The sequence below is a fragment of the Rhineura floridana genome, chromosome 4 (genome assembly GCF_030035675.1).
Source record: "Rhineura floridana isolate rRhiFlo1 chromosome 4, rRhiFlo1.hap2, whole genome shotgun sequence".
Taxonomy (NCBI): domain Eukaryota; kingdom Metazoa; phylum Chordata; class Lepidosauria; order Squamata; family Rhineuridae; genus Rhineura; species Rhineura floridana.
In genome coordinates this window covers 41077312-41102182 of record NC_084483.1, presented here as the reverse complement: position 1 = coordinate 41102182, position 24871 = coordinate 41077312, and the positions used below count along the sequence as shown (strand labels likewise).

General features: G+C 41.5%; 1 protein-coding gene across 3 annotated transcripts in view; it reads right to left on the bottom strand.

The window, feature by feature from the left end:
- Positions 1–7239: 7239 nt before the first annotated feature.
- PXDN (peroxidasin) overlaps positions 7240–24871 on the bottom strand; it is a 127590-nt gene continuing 109958 nt past the window's right edge. For all 3 annotated transcript variants that reach the window (XM_061622865.1, XM_061622866.1, XM_061622867.1), the window contains 4 exons: positions 24130–24247; positions 15277–15409; positions 12619–12732; positions 7240–10934 (listed from right to left, as the gene is read on the bottom strand). In XM_061622865.1, the coding sequence (XP_061478849.1) occupies positions 10809–10934; positions 12619–12732; positions 15277–15409; positions 24130–24247 (491 nt within the window). In that variant the 3' untranslated portion in view covers positions 7240–10808. The remainder of the gene's footprint in view (positions 10935–12618; positions 12733–15276; positions 15410–24129; positions 24248–24871) is intronic.

Below are 24871 nucleotides of genomic sequence, written 5' to 3'. Positions count from 1 at the left end.
AATTATCTAGGTAGGATGTGGACTCTCCCTTGCCAAAGCAGAGGATGGACCTGCCATCTGTTGGGATACTCGTAGGTCTAGATTTCCTTCTCATAGTCCTTGGGGAGTGAGATTCAATGCATCTTATGGCTCCTGGGACACTCTCCTGGGACCATAGGACTGTAAGACAGTTTGGCATGTCACAGTCACAATACAGATTAGTACATCATAGTTTTTCTCTGGACTGTTCCTGTCTCTAGATTTATTTATTTGCTACTGTTGCTCCTTGAACATTGTTAACTATTTTGGATTATATGCACTGTAGGCATCATCACATCACTGAGAACATGTTTAGGCTTTCTTGGGGTTTCCCCTCCATGACCTCAGAGGGGATGTTTTAGGCAGGATGCTGAATTTTTCAGCCACATCTTTAACTTATGTACATCAGTCCAGCACTTTCTGATCTAAGAGGTGCTCATTTGGCCTTCAAAATGTGGCCCTTTAAATAACTAGTATGCTCAGCCATAATGGCAATAACAACTAAATAAGCTTTACTTGTAACAGTTCAATGTCTAAATAGCAGTGGTTATTTCTCAAGGGTGTCTATTTTCTCCTCTCCACAAAAGCCAGAGTTTTCTTTTACATTATCTCCCTCCTTCCACTGTTTCCTCCAGGTTTTCTCACCCCCTCTGGAACAGCTTTTTATGCCTCCTGTTTCCTCTTCTCCTGACACATAACAGATTGCATCTGTTTTCTCTATTTAGATTATTTTGCGCTGAATAAGCCATCTCTCCCTCCACTACCAAGCACAGTGCTGCAGCGTCAGAGCTTGGAAGATTACTTTTTAAAAGGAATAAATGGCAGTGGCCACCAAAATGAATAAATTACCGTTACAAATTGTTCTGAAAGGAATTAATTACTGTTACTCAAAGTAATCACTACAATTACAGTTAAGTTACTTTAAAAAACACAGAGTGCCTACAAGGTGGTGGCCTTGGCTGCTATATACCTAAGTAGCCTTAAACAACGTTAAAAATAAACACACACAGAGAGAGGGTAGTAGATTTTTTAAATCCATAAGATTAACAGAATGGCATAACAGAATCTCACATCCACCCCCACCCCCCAGCAATTATGGAGGTATAAAAATTCACCAAAATATTATCAAGAATAATGGTAATTAATTCTGCACAAGCCTCTATGCCCTATTACATTACCTATAGTGGGGGGCATGGCTGGATTGAAAAGGGTTGGCTTTGGAACTTTGGAAGGAAGGAAGGATCTATATGGAACAAACCTTCCCTGCCAGCAAGTAAGGTGTGTGGGAGGCTCACCCACCCAAGCAAACATTATTAGGCTATAGGAGGCAGGCTGGCAAGCTAGATAGCAGTGAGGATCTCTCTGCTGGTAAGGGAAGAGGGGATGGAAGCAGAAGCCACCGCTTCACACATGAAACCAAGTGCACCCCCCCCACACACACACACTCAGCCAGCAAGCGTAGTCTCTCACTCAACCACCTCCCAGACCCTGCCCTTCCAACAACTAAGGCACACCCTCCCAAGCAAACGTTTTCCCTGGGGTGCAAAAAAGTTAAAACACTGCAAATGTAGCAAAGTAGTCAGGGAGGGTGGCAGGGGCCACTTACGGTATTAACACACGTCATCATCTCTCTCCTCCTCAGTTCTTCATCTCCATTCTGCTATCTCCTTCTCCTCCTTGCCCTCCATCTCCTTTCTCCCTCCACTCTATTCTTCTCCACTACCGTCCATTTTTTAAACATTTTTTTCTCTCCACTCCACCCCCATCTTGCTCTCCACCTCCTCCCTCATCATCTCCTAAACACCCACAGAGTGCGAGGGAAGGGCGATACCATGCAGAAGCCCAGTTAGAGGTACATGATTTTCATCTATGAATCAGAGAAGCAGAAGACTTCTCCTGCTGCTCCCCCAGTAATGCCCAAAATTAATGCTAGAAACATTACAATTAAACCTCAAAGTAATAAAATTACTCTTTGTTCTATTACAATCAAAATGTAAAGAAACAACCCACTTGTTCCTCAAAAAAATAAATTACAATTTATTTTTCCTAATTACTTCCAAGCTCTGTGCAGTATGGACAAACTGCACACTCACCCTGTGTTTAATAGCAAATCTCCTTCTCACTAGGGCTACCATCTCTTGAAATAAAATATGCTGATACTTGAACAGGGGTTGGAGTTGTGTCTACAGCAGGTCTCATGATGCAGCCAGTAGAAATCAGCACCTCTTTAATGGGTCCATGGATGGATGCCAGTGTAAAAAGCTGTCCAGTTATCCAAGATATGCAACCTCTTTTTGAAAACAAATGGCTGAGGAAAATAAACCTAGATTCATCACTTGCTTTTCTAGCAGCTGACCTAAAAGCATCCTCACCCCACAAAACACCCTAAGCAGGGTGATATTTTCCTGGTCCACTGTCACATGTATTTATACAGTATCTCAGGGGGCATCTAAAACACCAGGAACTTCCAAAACTATGGATTAATGGCATTGCTTTGCATGCATCAGGAATGCGGAACTTGTGTCCCTCCTAAGTTTGGACTACAATCTCCATCAATGCTGACCATTTGCCATGTTGGCTGGAGGCAGAGCGAATTGGAATCCAACAGCATCTAGATATATATTTATCATAATGGAAACATGTTGGCAGGAGGCCAAAGATGGAACATTCCTGAAGCTTTCCTCTTCACCAAACCTAAACTGAAAGATACCTGAAAGATTGTCTTACCCCTTATATACCCAGTTGATCATTGCGCTCTGCAGGTGAGGGTGTCCTGCAGATAGCATCTTATCAGGAAGCCTGTTCCACACAACATAGGAGGCAGACCTTTAGTGTTATGGCACCTACCCTTTGGAAGTCCCTCTCCTTAAATATTAGACAGGCACCATCTCTTATCTTTTGGGCGCCCACTGAAGACCTTCCTCTTTGAACAAGCCTTTTAAGTAGAGACCTTATCCCAGTCTGCGTCTATGTTGGAATGGCTTTTTAAGATGTTTTAAAAGCTGTTTTTTAAAAAAGTTTTTGAGATGTTTTGTTTTAATATGTTTTTAAAAAATGTTTTGTTTTAATATGTTTTGGAGTGCTCTTAGTGTTTTTGTTTGCAGCCCCAGGTTCCTTCTGGGAGGAAGGGCAAGATATACATCTAATTAATCATCATCATCATCTATCACCAATGTGGCTCTCCCACATTTCAGAGGAATGCAAGTTCCTATGTAATTTCATAGTGGGAACTTCACATCTTGGAAGTAACTACTCAGTTTAATTAAAATGTGTAGATGAAGCATACTTAAAGGACAAAAAAAAGCTCTGCAAGGTAATATGGGGGACAGAATTTATAAAGCAAGGTGCCTCTTCTAGAATGCTTTTCTTTCCACATCTGAGTTGCATTTATTAACAAACAATTGTATCAGGTAGCATTTTAGTCTCCGAGGCTAAAATCTTGCACACACTCACCTGGACATAAATCCCACAAGACTGAATAGATCTTATGTTTTAGTAGAAATGCATAGAATATGCACTGAGTCCCCTGTTCATATATACAAGCACCACAGTAGCTTTTACCCACACCTCTGCCTTTATAAGCTCTTGATATCTAGGCCTACTTTGGATGCCCATTACCACTGTTCTCTGTCTATGAGCATTCTAGAATCATCTGACTGGGCACTGTGGGAGACAGAATGCTGGAAGAGGTAGACTTGGATTTAATCCAGCAAAACAGGTCTTAGGTTTTTAGTGCATAGAATCATCACCAAGTTATATTTGGTGTGTAAGTGAAGGAATTTTGCTGTCCTTAACAAAACAATAGGACTGACCCCATCCCTGAACTTGATTATTTTGTGTTCAGATGGATATCACTAATCAACCAGTAACGGGACCTCCTTTAGGCACACCCCTCCCCTCCCCTTTATGTTAAAGATCCAGTGTGGTGTAATGAGTTTCACTAGTGGTCCATGGCATGTCCACATTAAATATTCATACTGATTTTAATTATATCCCTATTGCTTCTTTTATTTCTTATATTGTAATTATATTGCATTACAAATTTGAATTCTATGGAATGCAAATTGTAATGTATTAAAATACAATATAAGAAAAAAGCAGTAAAAATAAAATTCAAAATCATACAGTATATAGCACAATGCATTACAATTCCTACAATAGGCAGGAAAAAACATTAAGTGGTCCGCCAAGACCCTCAGCAATTTTTGAGTGATCCATGGGGAAAAAAAAGTTTAGGAACATCTAGACAATGTTCTTGCACTGGTATGCCAGAAACAATATTCAATTCTAAATTGATTAATTAAGGGATCTGAAGGCAGTTTCCATGGGTATTGGACACTCATAATCTGTAATACATATGCCCACTATATGCACAGACATAGACACTATAAACACGGACACGGCTTGCCTGTTGTGCAGGCAACCACAACACAGATAAACTGTATCTAGTGTGCAGGTCCAAACCACCATATGCAAAATAGAGATGACAGGACATCTTTTCAATATTTCATACATCCTTTCACATGTTCTCAGTCTGCGTCTGTGTTTTCTTGGGTACTTTAAAAGAACCTTAAATCTGTCTGGATAACAAGAATGGATATCCATAGACTATGAATCATTAAGAATTTTTATATATAGTTATTTGAATATGGCATTAACAAGCTATTACCCTGGGAGAAAACAATTCTGGATAACAAGGGATATCATACAGCTAAAATGTGGATAACGGGGGTTCTGGGCAATTATCATAACAAAAGATCTTCACATCTGACATCTGTGAAAGTTGACAGTGTACAGAATTACAAAGAACAACGTTGGTATGTTTCCAGAGTACAAGCTGTACCTTGATGGTTCTCAGTGTGAAGCACAGAATCAAAGTTTGTGATAGTGCCCAAGGGACATCCGATTCACTCCTCAATATAAAATTAGCCTCTCATAATCCCTTCTAAATAATACACACGGGGCCCCAAAAGCAAGACAGCTAATGACGCCTGCAGAGCAAATACCTCTATTACCACATTACCTGGTAGTTGCTCAGGGAGATGCCTCTGAAATCATATAAATGTGTGTGCAGCAATAAAGCCAAGCCAAGCCGTGGAGTGCTATTAATTAGGGTTGCCAGGCCTGATCCTGTATCCGTAGGAGAAGAGAAAGTCAGCCAGGTGCAGGTGTTCTTACAGCGCTGTAATGAGAAAAACCACAAGGTGGAATTATTTCTTCCACCTGCACAACTTTTAAAGATACAGAAGACCTCTTGGAGGCTGGGCCTGGCAACCAAGAGATCTTCTGTATCTTTAAAAGTTGTGCAGGGGGAAGAAAGAATTCCACCTTGTGGTTTTTCCCATTACAGAGTTGCAAGAACACCTGCATTTGGCTGACCTTCTCTTCTCCTAAAGATACAGGATCAGTCTCAGGCCAAGAACCTGGCAACCCTACTATTAACTCAAGTGCCCACTGATAAATATGCACCTGACCACCTGTCATACTGACACTGCTGTATGTCAAAAGGGGACACTTTTGTATTTCACTGACATTTTAAAAAAATAATTAACCATGACTCCAATTAAAAATGTGACCTGTTTATTGTAAATGAGAAGCATTCATAACAGTGCAAACAATTCTTTGGTAGATTTATTTATTACAATAAAAATAACTAAGACTTCACTTCCGGTAGGAGTTTTAAAAAAGTAAATAAATATGGAACAATTGCAACCAAAGAAATACTGAAAAAAATGATCATTCAGCCATTGGCCACTGTCTCAAAATGTTACACAAGTTTTAATCAGTGGAAAATGTAAAAGAGAAGAACATATTCATTTGTACAATGTTTGATTTCTTTAACAATTTAGAATAAGATCTATTTCCTAATCCAGTTTACCACCAGAAATTTAGTGGTAATAAATGCTGGATTTTGTATAATTTTACATACTATTTGAACAAATACTGATTAGACATCTGCTTTCTTTAACAAGGAAAACCAGAGGTATGTTTGGTTAATGAATACAGTCCAAGTCTATACATGTCTACTCAGAAGTAAGACCCATTGAGTTCAATAGGTTTACTCCCAGGTAAGTGGGTATAGCACTGCAGCCTAAAATACCTGAGCAGTTTCTCCCCCCCCCCCAATACGAGCATTGGAAATAAAGCGTGATTAATAACTTTTTAAAACTTCCAACTAGTTTTATATAGATAGCAATATGCTTCAATTAGGATATCTACCCTTGTTTAGAAATCTGTCCGAATGTATAGGAATGTTAGCTAACAGCTTGGAAAGCAAAGTTGTGATCTGGATTTTCAATAAAATGAAGTATTTTAGTATACTAACAACTTTGAAAAGTAATCTCTAAAATTATGCATGATTTAAAATGGGTCTGCTTCAAAGGCACAAAGGCAAACATTTAGGTATATAATTGTCTTACAGTGCAATCCTGTGCCACATACCTAGGGCTTATTTCTTAGTTGGGCTACAATTCCTCATATTGTTGTTGTGGTTGGTTTAGGATGCAGGGCTAGGCACTCTCCACCAAAGGGGGTGGGGGCTCCATTGTAGCAGAGGTTGATGAGCTCACTTCTGCCACTGGCAGTAGCCAGCAGACACCTCTGAAACAGGCATTTCAAGGCAGGGTGGGGTGCCAGAGGATTCATGTAAAGGTTCATGCATCCATGGGATCCAAAGCCTGCAGATCCCCAAGGGCCCAGTTTTCAGACCCTCAGCTGTGCCAACCTTGGAACTGGCACAGCAAAAATTGCAAAAAGCCATCACTGGCCTTTTACCCTAATTGCCAGGCCTTTGGATGAAGCAGTGGCTCTGCCACTCTAATTGCTCTAAGCAGTTAGGATTGCTCTGTAAGTGTATTTAAGTCTTAAACAGTTCTCTAAAACACGATTCATCATTTGATATGTACCCCTGACACATTTTGCTTAATTCCACTATGTACACATTAGGGTTGTCAGGTTCTTGGCCTGAGACTGATCCTGTATCTTTAGGAGAAGAGAAAGTCAGCCAAGTGCAGGTGTTCTTGCAACCCTGCAATGAGAAAAACCACAAGGTGGAATTTTGTCTTCCCCCTGCACAACTTTTAAAGATACAGAAGACCTCTTGGAGGCCAGGCGTGACAAGCAAGAAGTCTTCTGTATCTTTAAAAGTTGTGCAGGGGGAAGAAAGAATTCCACCTTGTGGTTTTTCTCATTACAGGGTTGCAAAAACACCTACACTTGGCTGACTTTCTCTTCTCCTAAAGATACAGGATCAGTCTCAGGACAAGAACCTGGCAACCCTAGTACAGATACTGATGCTGTCTCCACCAAACAAGTTTCTTGGTTAATTTTGCTTTTTGAAGATGCATGATGTGATATTCATCAAATGAACAATGATTAATGCCAGGGAGTTGATGTGCCAAAATATTGTTTAGTAGGAATGCACTGTAACTAGAATAATTATTGAACACACTCCTAGGTTATCATACACATTAATTACACAATACGAAAAGGTTCATGGATTTGACTAGAATTTTTTTAACCCTGATCCTTAAATACTAATGATTTAACTTAACAATTTCATATATTGGTTGTCCAGACTAAAAGAAGGAAGAAGAGTTGGGATTTGTAGAACACTGCTAAATTCCAGGGAATTAAGACTTTTTTCATGGATAAGCACCATCAATGAAATCAAACATGTCTGTCAAATGAGGTATGAGAGTTTTCCTTCACTGAATGTAATAATACATATTGGTTATAAAGAGGCAATATTGAAGATACAAAAGTAAACAATGGGCAGTTAATGTAGACATACATTCGACAGTGCTTTAAAAAACAGCTGGGCACACAGATTCAGAAAAGACAACTACTAAGGGGGAAAACAGGTGCTTTGTATTATGAAGAACTTAAATGAAACCATATTTTTTAAGAAGAAAAATGTAAAGGGACAGCTAATCCCTATTTTGTAAGCCTTTTGTCTGATGGATTTTTCACAAATCGTGCCACAGTGTAGATTGGAACACAGTTTTTAGAATAAACCAGTAGGCATCATTTGGTGCTATCTACTAGGCACAGCTTCAGTAAAATCTACCTCTGTATCCTTTATTTTAAAGGAGCCTTAGTAGCACTTAAGAACCTTTTATATTAGCATACAGAATTTGTTTTCACTTTCACATTCCATGACAGTACTATGGAATAGCATACACACCTGCATATAATAGGATGCATACACTGTACTCAAGAATAAGCTGGTGCTGTACCACCAAGAGAAGCAGGAATACACCTTTAACAAGTGTGCAACAGGTAGAACTATAATTGATGGAACTTTCCCACTTCTTGCACCTTGATGCCAGGAAAATCTGTACTCATGGGCATGCAACTATTAAAGGCAAAGGAGCCTCACCAGAAAGACAAGTTTCAACTCTAGGTACAATGGAGGACCAGAATCAAAGTAAAGTTGACATAGATATGATTCTTGGGGGGAAAAGTTCAGGCATGCTCCAATATGAACAAGAGCAAAATAGTTCCAAAGTTAGACTCTTAAGAGATCATTATAAGACTCTGAGAGTTCATCACACTGAAAATGAATATACCCAGCAGTTACAAATATGAGATGTCAAAAACAGTTTAAAGGGAATCAAATTGAATTCTAAAGCAAATTTGACTTTTTTTCCTTTAAAAAAGCATAACATTTGAGGAAATCTCTTTATCACTTCATTCCTTTAATAACCATTTGACTGATTTGTATGTTCCTACCCATCTTTGTCTTGCAGAAAAGCTAAAGGCAGCTTTTTTGTCCTCCCCCTCCTCCGGTTTGTGCATGAGGGGTATATATTTTTATCACAATTAATTGTGAGGAGTGAATAAATCTTCCATGACAATCTGTAAGCAATCTTGATGCTGCATTTCAGCATCACCCCCCCCCCAAATAGCTATACACTTAAATTTGGGCATTGATCCTCAAAGGCTTACAACTATAATCATGTGCTTGAGCGTTTCAATGAACCAAGCTGGATTATCAGCATCTTGTAGAAACAAACCATAGTAGAAAAGCCATAGGCACATTTCTTCTATTGGCTACTCAGTGAATGTAGAATAATGAATGCCTAGCATGTAGGAAAATGGGACCTGCAACACAATTTTGCAGTATGGAAGGTGTTCGTTCATAGTCCCTGCCAATTAGACATGCCCACCTCTACAATATTCCATTTTATTCCCTTTGCCACATGATTTTTCTTCCACTACAACAGGAATTCAGTATTTTGTGACAACTAAGCATGTTCAGACCTCATTGGGTTGTCTTTGCTCCCCGCAACAACAACAACTTTCTCACGTTCCTGTTATTATTTGTGTAGTTCTGCAAACCGTGGGGTTTCTCCAAGGCTGCCAATATTTCTCTCTTGTGTATGTGTGGTGCCAGTTTGGAAATATAAGCACTTGCACCTTAAGCATCAGAAATAGAGGGCATGATATCTACAAGAAGCTAGAGCGCACCAGGCCTTGCATCCATGTTCAACAGAAGGAACATAAATAGAAGCATGACAGGTAAAAGGTGAACAAACGGAAATGTTACTACTGAGTAAGAACACAGGATCTCCATACCCCAGGTATTAGGGGACACAGGCATCCAGCCAGAATGATGGTGCTTTCAGGACCCTGAGTTCTGGCATATTTTCCCCCTAGAAATTAAGCTATTATGAGAAGCAGTTTGCTAGTACTGCTTTGGTGTCCCCTGGTTTGCGGTACTAGAGGTGTACAGCATTACCCCATTAGATGGGAAGAAGGAAAAACCCCTGTGGTCCAATCCAAACAATATTGTCTCTTGGGAAAGGGCATTCACACATTGCAAATGAGCCCAGAAGGATCTAGAAAAATCAGATAAGTAAATAGCTCAGGTTTAGCTCAATGTGTAGCAGTCAGAGCAGTCATCATATTGGGACAGGAAATAATTGTTTCCTCCACAGGCAAATGGCTAAAAACATGTGGTTTGTTGTTGTTGTCTTCCAGTGATGCATTTTTCCTCATGAGAATGGAGACTTTTGAATGTATTGTTTTATGTTACATCAAATTTCTGTAGCAGTGGGAAGTTTAACACATAATTAGGTATATGATTTCTGATCGTCTCAGAGGTATTATGTTAAGAAATAGAAAGGGTAGTTGTGGACAGTGGATAGGACAAGACTTTAATACTGCAAAGCGGTGTGCTATGTATCTGTAGCAAAATAAAAGTTCTCTACCCTCAACATCCTTTAGAACTGGCACTGCCACAGAATGCAGGGCTGAGTGACTGATGTAATGACATCATGCCATGACTAGCTGTCCAAGTACAATACGGGTTTTAGGAAGACCTTAGACTAGCACCATCAAGGTATGTGATATAGGGCAAGTTAGACATCAACACTGGACCAGATTGTATTTTAAAAATAAAACTGTGGCCCACTTTTCATCTAATTAAATGGCACCTGTCTTCCTTTGGCCAGTGTATGAAGAAAAAAAAACCAGCCTGACAGTCTCAAATCACTTCAGACAGGATTGTTTAAAAAGCAGCACCAGTTTTCAGTTTGTTGAACCTGAGAAGTATTAATACAAATTATCTTGATCTGTACTGTGTATTCCCTTTCAATACTTTTACATTGCAGTTTTTCAGTGGGCAAGCATGTAAAATAATACATTTTCTTACATTGTTACACCATCATTTGAATACTGTCCTGTAATGTCTTGATTTGCTGTTGTGGTTTTAAGCCTCTTGTTACCTGTATTTTGCCATGAGCAGATATCTGTATGACTTGGTATGTAACAGTTGCAAAGCAGGCTTAGGGCTTATTTTCCTTGCTAATAGTTTGTTTTAAGCAGACAGGGCAGCAAACTCCTTTAAGGTTCACAGGTGTTGCACAATCATTTGGTGGACATGATTCCACATAACAGGTTATCTGACCAACCTGTGTTTGGAAAATAATAGCAACAGTTAGTACATAGTCTAATAATTAGAGAGGTTCAATAGTCAACTGCATTATTCAGCAACTGGCCCCCAACAATTGGTATTATGGCTTGAGCTACTGAGGCAGAAAAGTCCACTTACATGAACAGTTTTCTACCAAAACAAAAGTTAAACACTTAATGTAATGGTTATTAATGCCAGTCCTATAGAAAGGAATTGTCATTAGCCCACAGATCTATGTAATGATACATACACAAAACTCATGTAAGACACTTTATTTTCAGTCCAATGACTACCTTAAACAAGGGACCTTCCAGTATGGAGATAGTTACTAACAGCTAGGGATGGGATTTGACCCTCTCCCCCCCTGCTCACCCCACGGCATCATGGAGGAGGAGGCAGGAGAGAAGGGGCCCTTCTCAGGTGGAAAGATACAGCACCTGCTCTGGCAAAAGCCACCCAAGGCAGGGGCAGACTGCAGAGAAGGAACAGGAAGAGGAGGCGCCACACTGCAGGGCAAGCAACAGGCTGCAGGCTAAGGTGGGCGAAAAGTCCCCTTAATTCTGACTGTGGGGGGTGGAGTGTTGGAATTAAGCGGATATTCACCCACTGCAACCGGTTGCTTTCCCCATGGTGTGGCCCCTCCTCTTCCTGTTCTTCCTCCTCCTCTGTGATCTGGCCCTGCTGGGGAGGCTTTTGTCGTGGCTGCTGCTCTGTCCTTCCACCCGGGGAGGGTCCCTTCTTTCCTGCCTCCTCCTTCTCCATGATGCCTGGGATGAGTTGGGCAAAGCGAATTGGTGATGGGGTGGGGAATCCCATCCCTACCAACAACTAGCTTTACCCATACATTTGATGGCTAAAAGACACTGTTTGTGGCAACTCTGAGATCACTGGTTGAATGTTTTAACTGTTTCAGAATGTATTTAGAATGCTTTCTAAAGAGGTAATGTGATGTGCTTGCCACCCTGAGCTCCTTTGGGAAGAAGGGTGGGATACAACAGCAGCAGCTACAACAACATCCTGAAAACAACACATTCTACAACTGTATAAATTATGCAAATGGAGAGAAATCTTCTCCACAGTTTATTCTAATCTGGTTTTACTACTTTTGGGGAGGGACAAGAAGTTATACAGGGCACTGAAGCCATGCCCTACCCCCTAAGCACTCTAGGAAATTTCAACCATCCTTTTGGCTTTTGAAACATTAGCAGGCTTTGCTCAAACATTTTATAGCTGTAAGAGCAAGAAATTGGCTCCTGAAAATAAAATAAAATAAAGCTGGGACTCTTAGGAAGCTGAATTCTGTGCTCATTTCCACACTCCCTGGCAGTAGTTCCCTTTGTGAAGAGACAAGCCAGTAGACTGAACAGAAGCTTGTCTAACTGGCAATGAAGACTTCTGATGCCAAAACAGTGAGCAAAGCTCCAGCTGTATTCGTCATTCATTCCTGTATGCACATTTCACTTCTTTAATTTGCAGGTACAAAAACTATGATGGCAATGACATTTACAACTGAACAGAGGTCTTCTAAATTTGCACTGCAAAATCACTATAAAGCTGGAAACCTATGCACCTTACCTGAGACTAAACCTAGCTGAACTCTATGGAACATGCCTAGGTCAACATGAATAAGATTGTGTTGCAAGACATGTCAAACCATGAAAATGAATGCTCTGTTTACTCACCTTGCATTCACACATGGTGCATGGGTCTTTTTTCCAGGTTTCATTACTGGAATAAGATTTACCCTTTTCATCAGTGCATTCAGTTCTACTGAGCCGTGATTCAAGTTTCTTTATCTGAAGAAAGGCAGGAAAACTTTGCTAGCTATCTGTACCAAAAGCATTTCCATTACCTTTTGTGTTTGAGCAAATAAAGCCACAGAAACATGTCCTCAAAGTACTCAAATTATATCAAGTTTGTTTTACTGAGAGACAGATTCAGAGATACTATGCACAATATTGAATTATAAGACAGTGCTGTACATTTTCACTTTGCAACTCTAAAAACTATTATACATGGGGAAGCACTGTATGATTTAAAACATATTTTCCCCCTTGTAGCAAAGAGCACTTGGGGGGTGGATTACTTTGATGGGCAAAACACTGCAGGAAAAGTTGGTGCAAGGGGAGACTGGGGCTGTCGGAAAGACCCTCCTATAAGACTGTCCATCTCACTAGTAGGAGAACTTGTGGAAAAGCTGGATCTTCCTTCCAGAAGGAAGTGATCAGGCTCAAGCCACGTATACCAGGACATAGCTTCCACATCTCCCTGATTAAAATGAAGTGAGCAGCTGGAGGCACATGCATGAGAAGAGACAAAGGGGCAGTATTTCATTACATAAAAATGATACTGGCAGACACAGTCATGGATCTCCTGCATAATGTTACTCTGGATGATGAATGGGAATGGTAAGGAATGACTCACACATGTCCCCCTTGTTTTGCTTGTTTGTTTTGCCTCTTCCAGATTTATTAGACCAACCTGATAATTTATTTATATATTGTTAACATATATATCCACCTTTCCTCTTAAAGGGCTCAACGTGGTGGACCTGCTTCTCCCTTCCCAGTTTTATCCTCACAACCACCCTGTAGGGTAGGTTGGGCTGAGAGACAGTGACTGGCCCAAGGTCACACAGTGAACTTCATGGCCAAGTGGGGATTTGAACCCTGGTCTCTCCCAGGTCCTAGTCCAACACTCTTAACCACTATACTACACTGGCCCTCTGATACTGACACAGAAGGGAATGAAAATACATGGAAGAATGAGAAGGGGATTCTTCTCATTCACATGCTCCATTCCAAACTTCCCTTTTCCTCTAGCTTCCAGAATCAGCCAAGAACCATAAGGAGGATATTACTGCTCTGCTGCTGCACTCACCTGAAACCCCTTTTCACTGCAGAGCCTTCCTCCTGGGTAATACAAGGGAGGGGGGTGGAACACAACATGGCTTTGTGTCCTCCATGTGAACACCCTCTTACAGAGGTGCTGTGCCTCACTGTCATGCCCCCCTTAATAGGAGCTGAACTGGCTCTCACTGCCTGTGAGGTACAAGGCCCTTGGATATATGAAAATGCTGTTCTTCATGTCTGACCCCTTCTGCACACAACACCACAAGCACACTATTTTACCTGGATTAGCCCTGGTGAGGACAAAAGCACCTTGCTGACAAGCCCTATCCCTACAGGTAACTTAAGCAAGAGTCACTAGCATTCCTTAAGGTTAAGACTTTCTATCCCAGTTGTACACATGTCACTCCTATTGTACTTCTATTGCACTCTGACATTGATGGTCAAGACTGTGTTTTATTGCTATTTCTCCTTGTAACTGGTGAGGCACTGTGACTCTAGGTGCAAGATTTGCTCCTTGTTGAGGGCACATGAAAGGGCACGTGCGCATCAAGGAGAAGAAGGGCTAACAATCCTCATCACGATGGAAATCAAGAGTTGGATTTGAGATGCCCAATACCAAGCACAATGAAATTACATATTTATTCAACTATATCCTGTTTTTATTACCAGGCGCTCAAGGCAACATTCACAGTTTTTCTCCCTCCCCTCCCCAATTTTATCCTCACAACCCTGTGAGGTAGGTTAGGCTGAGAAATAGTGACTGACCCAAGGTCACCCAGTGAACATAATGGCTGTGCAGGAATTTGAACCTAGAACTCCTGAGTCCTAGTATAACACTCTAACCAGTACACTGTAGAGGCTTCTCAGGATAATGTCTAGTCTCAACTGAACATTGCAGAATCAGCAACATACATTATTATTTATAATATATTTTATAGTGGGGTGCATCTTCTCAAAATATGCAAAAGTAAGTGCTCAAGTGGCAGATATGATTGGAAGAATCATTTTCTCATATATATTAAACCATGCATTTGGATCCTAAGAATGATTCCATTGTCACAAGGAGTCCTTCTGTGAGTATAAGGGCCTTCAATCCAGCGGAGTATCTCAGAAACTGAGCTGTTTTCCACTGATTCCCCTCCTATCCTATCCTCATGCCACCTTCCATGCTGTCTCAGAGGGTCAACCAAACCTTCAGAACAGATTTTTCTATGTGCAGGTGACAAAAGGAATCACCAACAATTCTCAACCCCTTACGGAGCAGGAGCCAGAAGCATCCTTTCAACCTATTATATGTACTCTTTCATACACCATACAGGGAACTTAAGGAAGTGTTCTATATCCACTTACCTGGGTGTAAACCCCATTGAACTCAATGGGATGTACTTCTGAGTAGACATGTATGGGATTACATTGCAAGTTTGATATTGTAGAAACATTTTCTTTGCCATACAGATTAATATTATCTGAAGAACATTATATGTTTACCTGTTTTCTGAGGTCTGTGATAGTTTTTTGCATGTCTCCAACAAATTCTTTGAAGTCATTCATTATGGGTGCTTTCTTGCGCTCATCAAAGGATGAAATGGTGCTATTAGAAAGTTTATTCTCCCTTACAGAACTGCAACAAGAAAAAAGTAACCAACATATTAAGCAGCAGAGGCACACTTAATAAGTTTTATAACATGGCTTTGCTCAGAGTGGACAGTTTAAAAGCTTAAGAATATGGCTATAGAAGACTGCTTCAGTGGAGAACTAGTGTGGTGTAGGAGGTAGATTGCTGGACTACTCGGCCATGCAATTCACAGTGTGCCTATACAAAAATCATTATCACTGAAGCCAGCCGGATAATAAAACCATATGAGAGAGAGAGAGAGCATTTAACAGGATATACAGTACATTTCCCTGTTAAATAAATTCAGAGTTGTGTTAACTGTAAACTTGTAAGCATCCTATATTAATTTATGTGGACTTCTTTTTCCTTTGTAACTATAAGCATTGCTCTAAAATAAATAACCAGCTAAATAAATAAATAAACAGTCTTCTCTAAGGAATATGTTTCTGATGACAATTTGAAAAGGAATGAAACAAAAGGCCTCTCATTGCATGCATAAGAACATACGGAAGGCCTTGGTGAATCAGACCAAAGGTCCATCTAGTCCAGCATCCTGTTCTCATAGTGGACAGCCAGATGCCTATGGGAAGCCTTCACACAGGACCTGAGTATAACAGCACTCTCCCCACTTGTGATTCCCAGCAACTGGTTTACAGAGGCATGCTACCTCTGAGTGGAAGTAGGGCATAACCATTATGGCTAGCAGCCACTGACAGCTTTATGCTTATGCAAGGATTGGACACTGCTTGTTGTTCCCATGTCAGCCAGATATGAAAAATTACTATTCACAGAAGTGGTCCTGTACAGCAGAAACAATATCTGTTCACACCCAAATTAAATAGCCTGATTAAGACTACTTGATTGCATAATTACCAGTGAAGGATTTCATGCTCAGAGTTTTAAAAGAAACTTAAAAATTTGGCTACGACAAATAGGGCAGTCCCAGGTCTTAAAGCAGTTGTTCCTCATGACTTGTGTTTATTTCATGGCATATATATATATATAGGGCCTAACAAATGTAGCGATGACAGTTTTGAAATATTAGTCTTGGACAATAAATGTAAAATGCCGTACAGGTTTGGTTTAGGTATTTTAATCTCATACAAACACAATGAAGGATCTAAAAATGGTGGAAAAGGTTTCCCGTGATAGCCATTAGTGCTGAACAAGATGCTGGGTTAATATAATCACTACAAATTTAGATTCCATATAAGACCAGATGGCAGATCCCCCCCAATAGCTACATATCTTTGAAAGAGGTGTTGCTGCTGCTACAGAATTCTTTCACAATGTGAAAGTTTGGCATAAACTTTACTGTATGCAGAAAAAGAATGCTGACTTGCAGGTGTTCCTTTATTGAGTTGTACAGTCTGTAGACTTAAATAAAAATTAGTATTACATCCCAAAACTTCACTAGAGTGGCAGCTATTTTTCTAATAAGGTTTAATCCTCTCTCCTTCCTATGTTACCTGGATAAGAAAGCTAGCCAAGACAGGGAAAAGAATGCAGATTTAAAAGTATATCGAGCACATGCATTATTATCCTCCAGTGAATAAAATACTATCTATACCATAGAATTACTACCCCTGATCTAACAAAAGCTCAGTTGTCCAGCTTTATTTATAAATAAATCTTAAGCAATACTTAAAGAAGTAGAAATGCTTGGTCCTAAATGGAAATATAACATAGTATAGGACCCAGTCCTAACATCCCCTTTGTACACCGATGCTAGAAATTGACTCCTATGTATTGTAGAAGGCTTGGGAAAGAAGGGCATAGGCTTGTGACCATCTTAAAAGGTCACCCCAACTGGATCAACACTCTGTATATTGGCATAGCTTCGTTTCAGCCAAATATGTGGTATTAACACAGTATTATTCACTACTTCTTGACACTTCATCATGGAAAGAGGTTATACCATCAGGATGTAGAATGGCTATTGTATTCTTCAGAAGCAACAGTGATAAGTAAAATTTTATTTGCCTAGTCACAGAACAATATAACCTGGGAAGAGCAGAGCAGGAATTTCTACTGTGCAGATAATACTTTTGCTTCTAAAAGTAATAATAAATACAATTCAGAAATGGAGTGTGGATCTCTTTGCAGCTGATGGAAGTAAAACCAGTTTTCTTATCTATTCTTTTCTTCCTTTTGTTTTTTAAATAAAATTGTAGTTATTTAATAGTATGTATTATATGTTATGAAGTGTATTACACTACACTTAAGCAAAAAAGTTTACGGTTGTCTCATGGTGCAGAAACGCATAGTTTTTTCACTTTTCTTTTGCATCTTTTAAATTGCGTCTCACTGCAAACTAGCATATATTAAAAGATTGACTCATACAAAAATGAAGATTAAAAACTTGGTGAATATCTCAATCTACATTTTTAAATTATAAAATATGAAACACCAGCAAACATTTGTATTGGCTAATATCCAAGCATAATATCGTATCAGATTTTGCAAGCTGCCGACTACTTTACATATTTGAGACTATTACAGTATGTACCACACACATTTTTAAGCACCTCTCTTACTTGCCCCACAACCATAGTAAAGGCAACCACAGCCATCCACCCCCAGCTGAAACAACAGGAACTACAGACTTCAACTTCGTAAGATATTTACATCACGATCTCATCCTCCTGCCCAGGGAAAAAGCAAGGGGAGGAGCAAAGGATTTTGGCCATGATGGTGGCCCACAGGTAGGGCTCTGCAGCTGTACCAGGAAGGACCCTGACATAGCTTTAAAGCCACTGCATGCCCACACACATGGTGTCGCACTGGGCAGGGCTGGGCAAGACAATTTAAGCCTTGCTCCACCCTTCCTTGACCTCTTTCCAGCCTTGTGCGGCCTTGTCCTCTTTTGTGGTGGATATGTGCGGGGATTTCAAAGGGTAGGGCTTGGTGATCACCTTTAGGCATCTTTTAAGGTGAAACCTGAGACTTGCTTTCCAGGTTGGTGAGGCCTATGAGTGGGGAAAGGGTCTCCTTTGGGGCTAATCTTTAACACCCACTTGGAGTTGTGAGGCCCTGAGATGGAGTGGATGAGGAAGGCCTCCCTAATCCTTCGGGGGCTGGTGGAAGGCGTAGGCTTGAATCACGCCACTTTCATGTGCCAGGATTGTCCTTGCTTGCTTGGTTAATAGTTAGGTCCCGCACGATCACTCTGCAGGCCTAATTATTTACTTAATTGGCTTTATCTAAATAAACGTGGCCCTTTTTTTTACCCATACTTCACCTTGTTACACCTCTTCATTTCCTGATTGCAGCTGCAAAAGGAGAAATGGCAATTTAGGCGTGTGGTTTATGCAACTCAGAAATTACTCTCCCTATGGACTGGAGGTATGATGTCATAGTGCCACAAAGGCCAATCTATTATACACTTTGATGAACAAAGATGTTCAGGATGTGAATAATTAAAAGGGGGGAGTATTTATCAATATTTTGAGTAGCCCTGTACACTAGCGGGACACAAGAGATGCTTAAAAATAAATGTAATTTGCATTAGAACTAGGATTGTATTAATTTAAGAAACCAATAATCCTGTTCTTAACATGAAATTCTGACATATATGTTAGCCTATACTGAAGAAACAACCCCCCAGTACTTTGAAGATTAGATATATTGTATACTAGAATATTTCATGTTCAAAGGCTAACAATTTATATTTGGGTAACTTATACTTCAGTTGGTATAAGTTAACGATCTGATTTCACATTACATTCAGGATATATTCTGATATCACACTTCCCTATCCTTCTGATATGTTTAGGAAAGCAGTCAGAAAATTACACAATTCTTGGTAATATCATTATGGTCCTTCCATACAAACCCTTCCAAAATGGAATTTATTTTATTTATTTATTTAATTACATTTCTAGACCGCCCTATAGCAGAAAGCTCTCAGGGCGGTGTACAACAAATAAAATCACAATTAAAATATGAGCAAGTGTGGATAAATATATATATATATATAGTACAATTATAAAACATTAATAAAATTGCCATTGAGATTTAAATTAAGATCATATTAAGTTTAGAATGTTAAATTAAAATATTTAAAAATTTACAAAATTTAAGAATTTAAAAAGCCTGGGCGAAAAGGTAAGTTTTTACCTGGCGCCGAAAAGATAACAGAGAAGGCGCCAGGCGTATCTCGTCTGGGAGGGCATTCCATAGTTCGGGGGCCACCACCGAGAAGGCCCTAGATCTAGTTGTTGATCTCCGGGCCTCTTTATGGGTTGGGACCCGGAGAAGGGCCTTCGACGTCGAGCGTAGTGAACGGGTAGGTACATAGCGAGAGAGGCGCTCCATCAGGTATTGCGGTCCGATGCCATTTAGGGCTTTATAGGTAAGAACCAACACTTTGAATCTGGCCCGGAAACATATTGGTAGCCAGTGCAGCTGCGCCAGGACAGGTGTTATATGGTCAAATTTCTTTGTCCCAGTGAGAACTCTGGCCGCAGCATTTTGCACTAGCTGAAGTTTCCGAACCGTCTTCATAGGTAGCCCCACGTAGAGTGCATTACAGTAGTCCAATCTAGAGGTTACCATAGCATGGATAACTGAGGCAAGATTCTCCTTGCTCAGATAGGGTCGTAGTTGGGCTACCAGCCGGAGCTGGTAGAATGCATTCCGTGCCACCGAGGCTACCTGAGCCTCAAGTGACAGGAGCGGATCTAATAAGACCCCCAAACTACGTACCTGTTCCTTTAGGGGGAGTGTAACCCCATCTAGGACAGGTCGAACGTCAACCATCTGGGCAGAGGGTCCTCCCACCAACAGCATCTCAGTCTTGTTAGGATTGAGTTTCAGTTTATTAGCTCTCATCCAGCCCATTATCGCGGCCAGGCAGCGGTCTAGTACATCAACAGCCTCACCTGACGAAGATGAAAAGGAGTAGTAGAGCTGCGTATCATCAGCATATTGCTGGAAACGCACTCCAAAACTCCTGATGACCTCACCCAGCGGCTTCATATAGATATTAAAAAGCATGGGGGACAGAACTGAACCCTGCGGGACCCCATGTTGGAGTACCCAGGGACTCGAGTAATGTTCCCCCAGCATCACCTTCTGGAGACGATTCCCGAGATAGGAGCAGAGCCACCGCCAAGCAGTGCCTCCCACTCCTAAATCCGTAAGTCGCTCCAGAAGGATACCATGGTCGATGGTATCAAACGCCGCTGAGAGATCAAGGAGAACCAACAGAGTTACACTCCCTCTGTCTTTCTCCCAACAGAGGTCATCATACAGGGCGACCAAGGCCGTTTCTGTACCAAACCCCGGCCGAAAGCCCGATTGAAATGGGTCTAGATAATCAGTTTCATCCAAGAGAGCCTGGAGTTGGCGAGCGACCACACGCTCTAGAACCTTGCCCAGGAATGGGACATTTGCTACTGGCCTATAGTTGTCCAAATTATCAGGGTCCAAGGAGGATTTTTTTAGGAGCGGTCTCACCACCGCCTGTTTCAGGCAGGGTGAGACCACTCCCTCTCGTAAAGAGGCATTAATCACCTCCTTGGCCCAGCCGGCTGTTCCATTCCTGCTAGCTTTTATTAGCCATGAGGGGCAAGGATCCAGAGCAGAAGTGGTCGCCCGCACCTGTCCAAGCACCTTGTCCACATCCTCGAGCTGTACCAACTGAAACTCATCCAATAAAACAGGACAAGACTGTGCTCTGGACACCTCATTAGGATCAACTGCTACAATAATGGAGTCAAGGTCCCGGCGGATGTTCATGATCTTATCACGAAAGTGTTGCGCAAACTCATTACAGCGGGCAATTGATGGTGTTATTGCGTCCTGGGGACCAGAGTGTAAAAGTCCCCGGACAACTTTATAAAGTTCCGCTGGGCGGTTAAGGGATGACTGAATAGAGACAGCAAAGTATTGCTTCTTTGCTGCTCTCACTGCCTTCACATAGAGTTTGGTAGAGAGCTTCACAAGTGCATGATTACAGCCATCGGGAGTTCACCTCCATTTGCACTCAAGCCGTCTCCTTTCTTGCTTCATCACTCTTAGCTCCGGAGTAAACCAGGGAGCCAATTGAGCTCTGCAACGGAGAGGGCGCACCGGGGCGATCATGTCAACTGCCCGGGCCATTTCCGTATTCCACAGCATGGCCAGGGTTTCGACAGGACCGTCAATTCTATCAGCCGGAAAATTCCCTAGAGCCATCAGAAAACCCTCAGGATTCATTAGTCTCCGGGGACGGACCATCTTAATTGGTCCTCCACCCTTGCAGAGGGGAGAAAACAGTGTGAGTCTAAACCTTAATAGGCGGTGATCTGACCATGACAAAGGAATAGATGAAAAATCCCTCACTCTCAGATCACCATCCCCTAATCCAGTGGCAAAAATCAAGTCCAGAGTGTGCCCCAACACATGCGTAGGGCCAGTAACAAATTGAGACAGCCCCATGGCTGTCATGGAGGTCATGAAGTCCTGAGCTGCTCCAGATAAAGTGGCCTCAGCATGAATGTTGAGATCCCCCAATACCAAAAGTTTGGGGGAACGCAACAATAGATCCGAGACCACCTCTGTCAGCTCAGTTAGGGAGGCTGTTGGGCAGCAGGGTGGACGGTACACCAACAGAATTCCCAGTCTGTCTCGCTGACCCAACGTTATGTGCAGACACTCTAGACCATTAGCCATCTGGATAGGGTGCCTAACAAGAGGGATGGAACTTCTATAGACCACAGCGATTCCCCCTCCCCGACCCTCGGATCTACCCAGATGCTGAACCGAATACCCAGGTGGGCACAACTGGGAGAGATTAATACCTCCCAGATCGCTCACCCAGGTCTCGGTAATACATGCCAGATCGGCCACCTCATCCACAATTAGGTCATGGATGAGGGAGGTTTTATTATTTACCGATCTGGCATTAAAAAGCAGCAACTGGAGATCCGAGGGTTGGCTGATAGAACTACCAGCAATCCTGTGGGTGTGAGGAGGACCAGAACACGTCACAGCCACCAGTTGTCTGGGGCGAGTTCCCCTTAACTGGCATGTCCTACTCACAGCGCCATACCTCCCATTACCCGTCACTACACTAATAGGGGCCCCCTTTGGTCCTCCCTCCCACAACACTGTCCTCTCGCCCAGGCACATAATAAAAATAAAATAAATAATAAAACTCATGGCATATACACACAATCACACACTCACTCATACAACCCACTCATACATTCAGACAACACAGCAGCATCCGAGGAGCTTCAGCAGCCGATAATCCGTAGTAGCTGATGTAATGGGACCCAAGAACGATAGACAGCAATGACCCCCAACCTGGTGATAATGACAGCAGCAACGGTGGCATACACCTCAGAAGAGGCAACAGCAGCACTTCAGTCTCGCATTCCAGGACAGCCCAACGGCAGCAACAGAAACGTCCACGCCCTGATCAGGATCAGGCCTGGGGCCTGGTCCTGCCAGGCAGAAGTCCCTCTGGGAAGGGTGGTGGAGGTGGTGGTCCCACGGCGGCGGCAGCAGCAGAGCAGCAGCAGCAGCAAGAGCAGCAGCAAGAGCAGCAGCAAGAGCAGCAGCAAGAGCAGCAGCAAGAGCAGCAGCAAGAGCAGCAGCAAGAGCAGCAGCCTCTCCTTCCCTTGGGCGATGGTTTCTTCCTCCTGCAGGCACTGGGTCTCCCAGGCCACCTCAGCCAGCCGGCTTATGTATCCCTCCAAAGAGGGACAGGTGGTAAGAATCAGTCCTGGCTGGCTGGGTACCTGGGGCCTGGTCCTGCCAGGCAGAAGTCCCTCTGGGAAGGGTGGTGGAGGTGGTGGTTCCACGGCAGCAGCAGCAGCAGCAGCAGCAGCAGCAGCAGCAGCAGCAGCCTCTCCTTCCCTTGGGCGATGGTCTCTTCCTCCTGCAGGCCCTGGGTCTGGAAGCAGGCACAATTGTGTGTGTGTATTTCTCCCTCCCTCCCCCTTTTATTTTTTGCCCAGCTACTTTTGCCAATTGATTCACAATGAACTTGGTCTTATCCAAATGTTTAATGGTAGCTAGGCACCAGTACATGAATCTTAGGAAAAATAAGTCACCATAAAAACAATCACATGGGTATCATCATGTGAATTTTTACCATTCTCTTGTGGAAGTAATTATGGGAAACGGTTGAATCTTGTTATCTATCAATGGACTATTTACAATGAGCTCTGGATAATAATAATAATAATAATAATAATAATAATAATAATAATAATAATAATAATGTCACTTGTAAAGCTGAGATCTATTCCTTTGTGCTGCAAACTCCTTTTTATCTTATTATATGTGAGAACAGTACACAACACTTTCAACTTTGCTGTCATAACAACAAACCACCACCACATTTTGACTACTTCTCACACAAAGTAGCCAATCTTGCAATGCTAATACCATATATTTGCCCCATTTTTGGGGTCACCATCTTAATATAAATCTTTGGTAAGATAACAAGTCTGGGATCTTGAATGATTGTGATGCAGCAGCCAAGAAAGAGCTCTTTTGAGAACCATTTAATTATGAAGCACTTGAAATGCAAGGAATGCAACTGCTGGACCCAAACAAGACATATGACCTCCTAAATGATAAGATATGAGTACATTCCTAAAATTCACATGTTGAAGAGCAAAAAATAAATAAATAGCAACTTTGTTTTGGAGGTGTCCAAAGACCTCTATGCTGCAGTGATAACAACAAATGTATACATATTTCAATTGGGTTTTTTTTAAAAAAAATACCTTGTTTTTGACATTTTCATGTGCTTTGAAGGCTTGTCTTCACGAAAACTGAAATCAAGAGAACGTCTTCCTCGGAAGTGATAAGAGAATACATTGAATTGTCCTCTTGTTCTACAGTCTGAAATTAAGCAGGATGTTATGGGTTATAAAGACTTCACATTTAAAAAATACAGATTAATAATGGATCATGCCCAGTAATATGTAAGTGGCTTTTAACAGTCCTTCTTCTGGCATGAAAAATTATATGTGAAAAGCTGAAAATAACCTCTGCCCCACAATCTTCCCATGACATATCAAGCTCTTTTGCGTGTATATGTGTGAGTGAGTGACGGGGGGGGAGGGGAGAGGGAGTGCTCACTGACAGTAGAATTAACCATCTATAGTTAGCAGATGGTATATGGATTATACCAGAAGTCGCTAACCTTTTTGGACTGGGGACAGATTTCGAATGTTGAGAGAATGCTAATGCCACCAATCACAAAATGGCTGCTATGGGGGTGTGACATAACACAAAACAGCTGTCATGAAGGCATGGTACAACACAAAATTAGAGTGTACAGTCATTATTATTATTATTATTATTATTTATTAAATTTATATACCGCCCGACTAGCGATAGCTCTCTGGGCGGTGAACATAAAATAGCATAAAAATACAATGAATAACAAAATAATACTAAAATACAATCAACAATCCAATACAATAAACATTTTTAAAATTAAATCAGTGTAACTTAAAATGC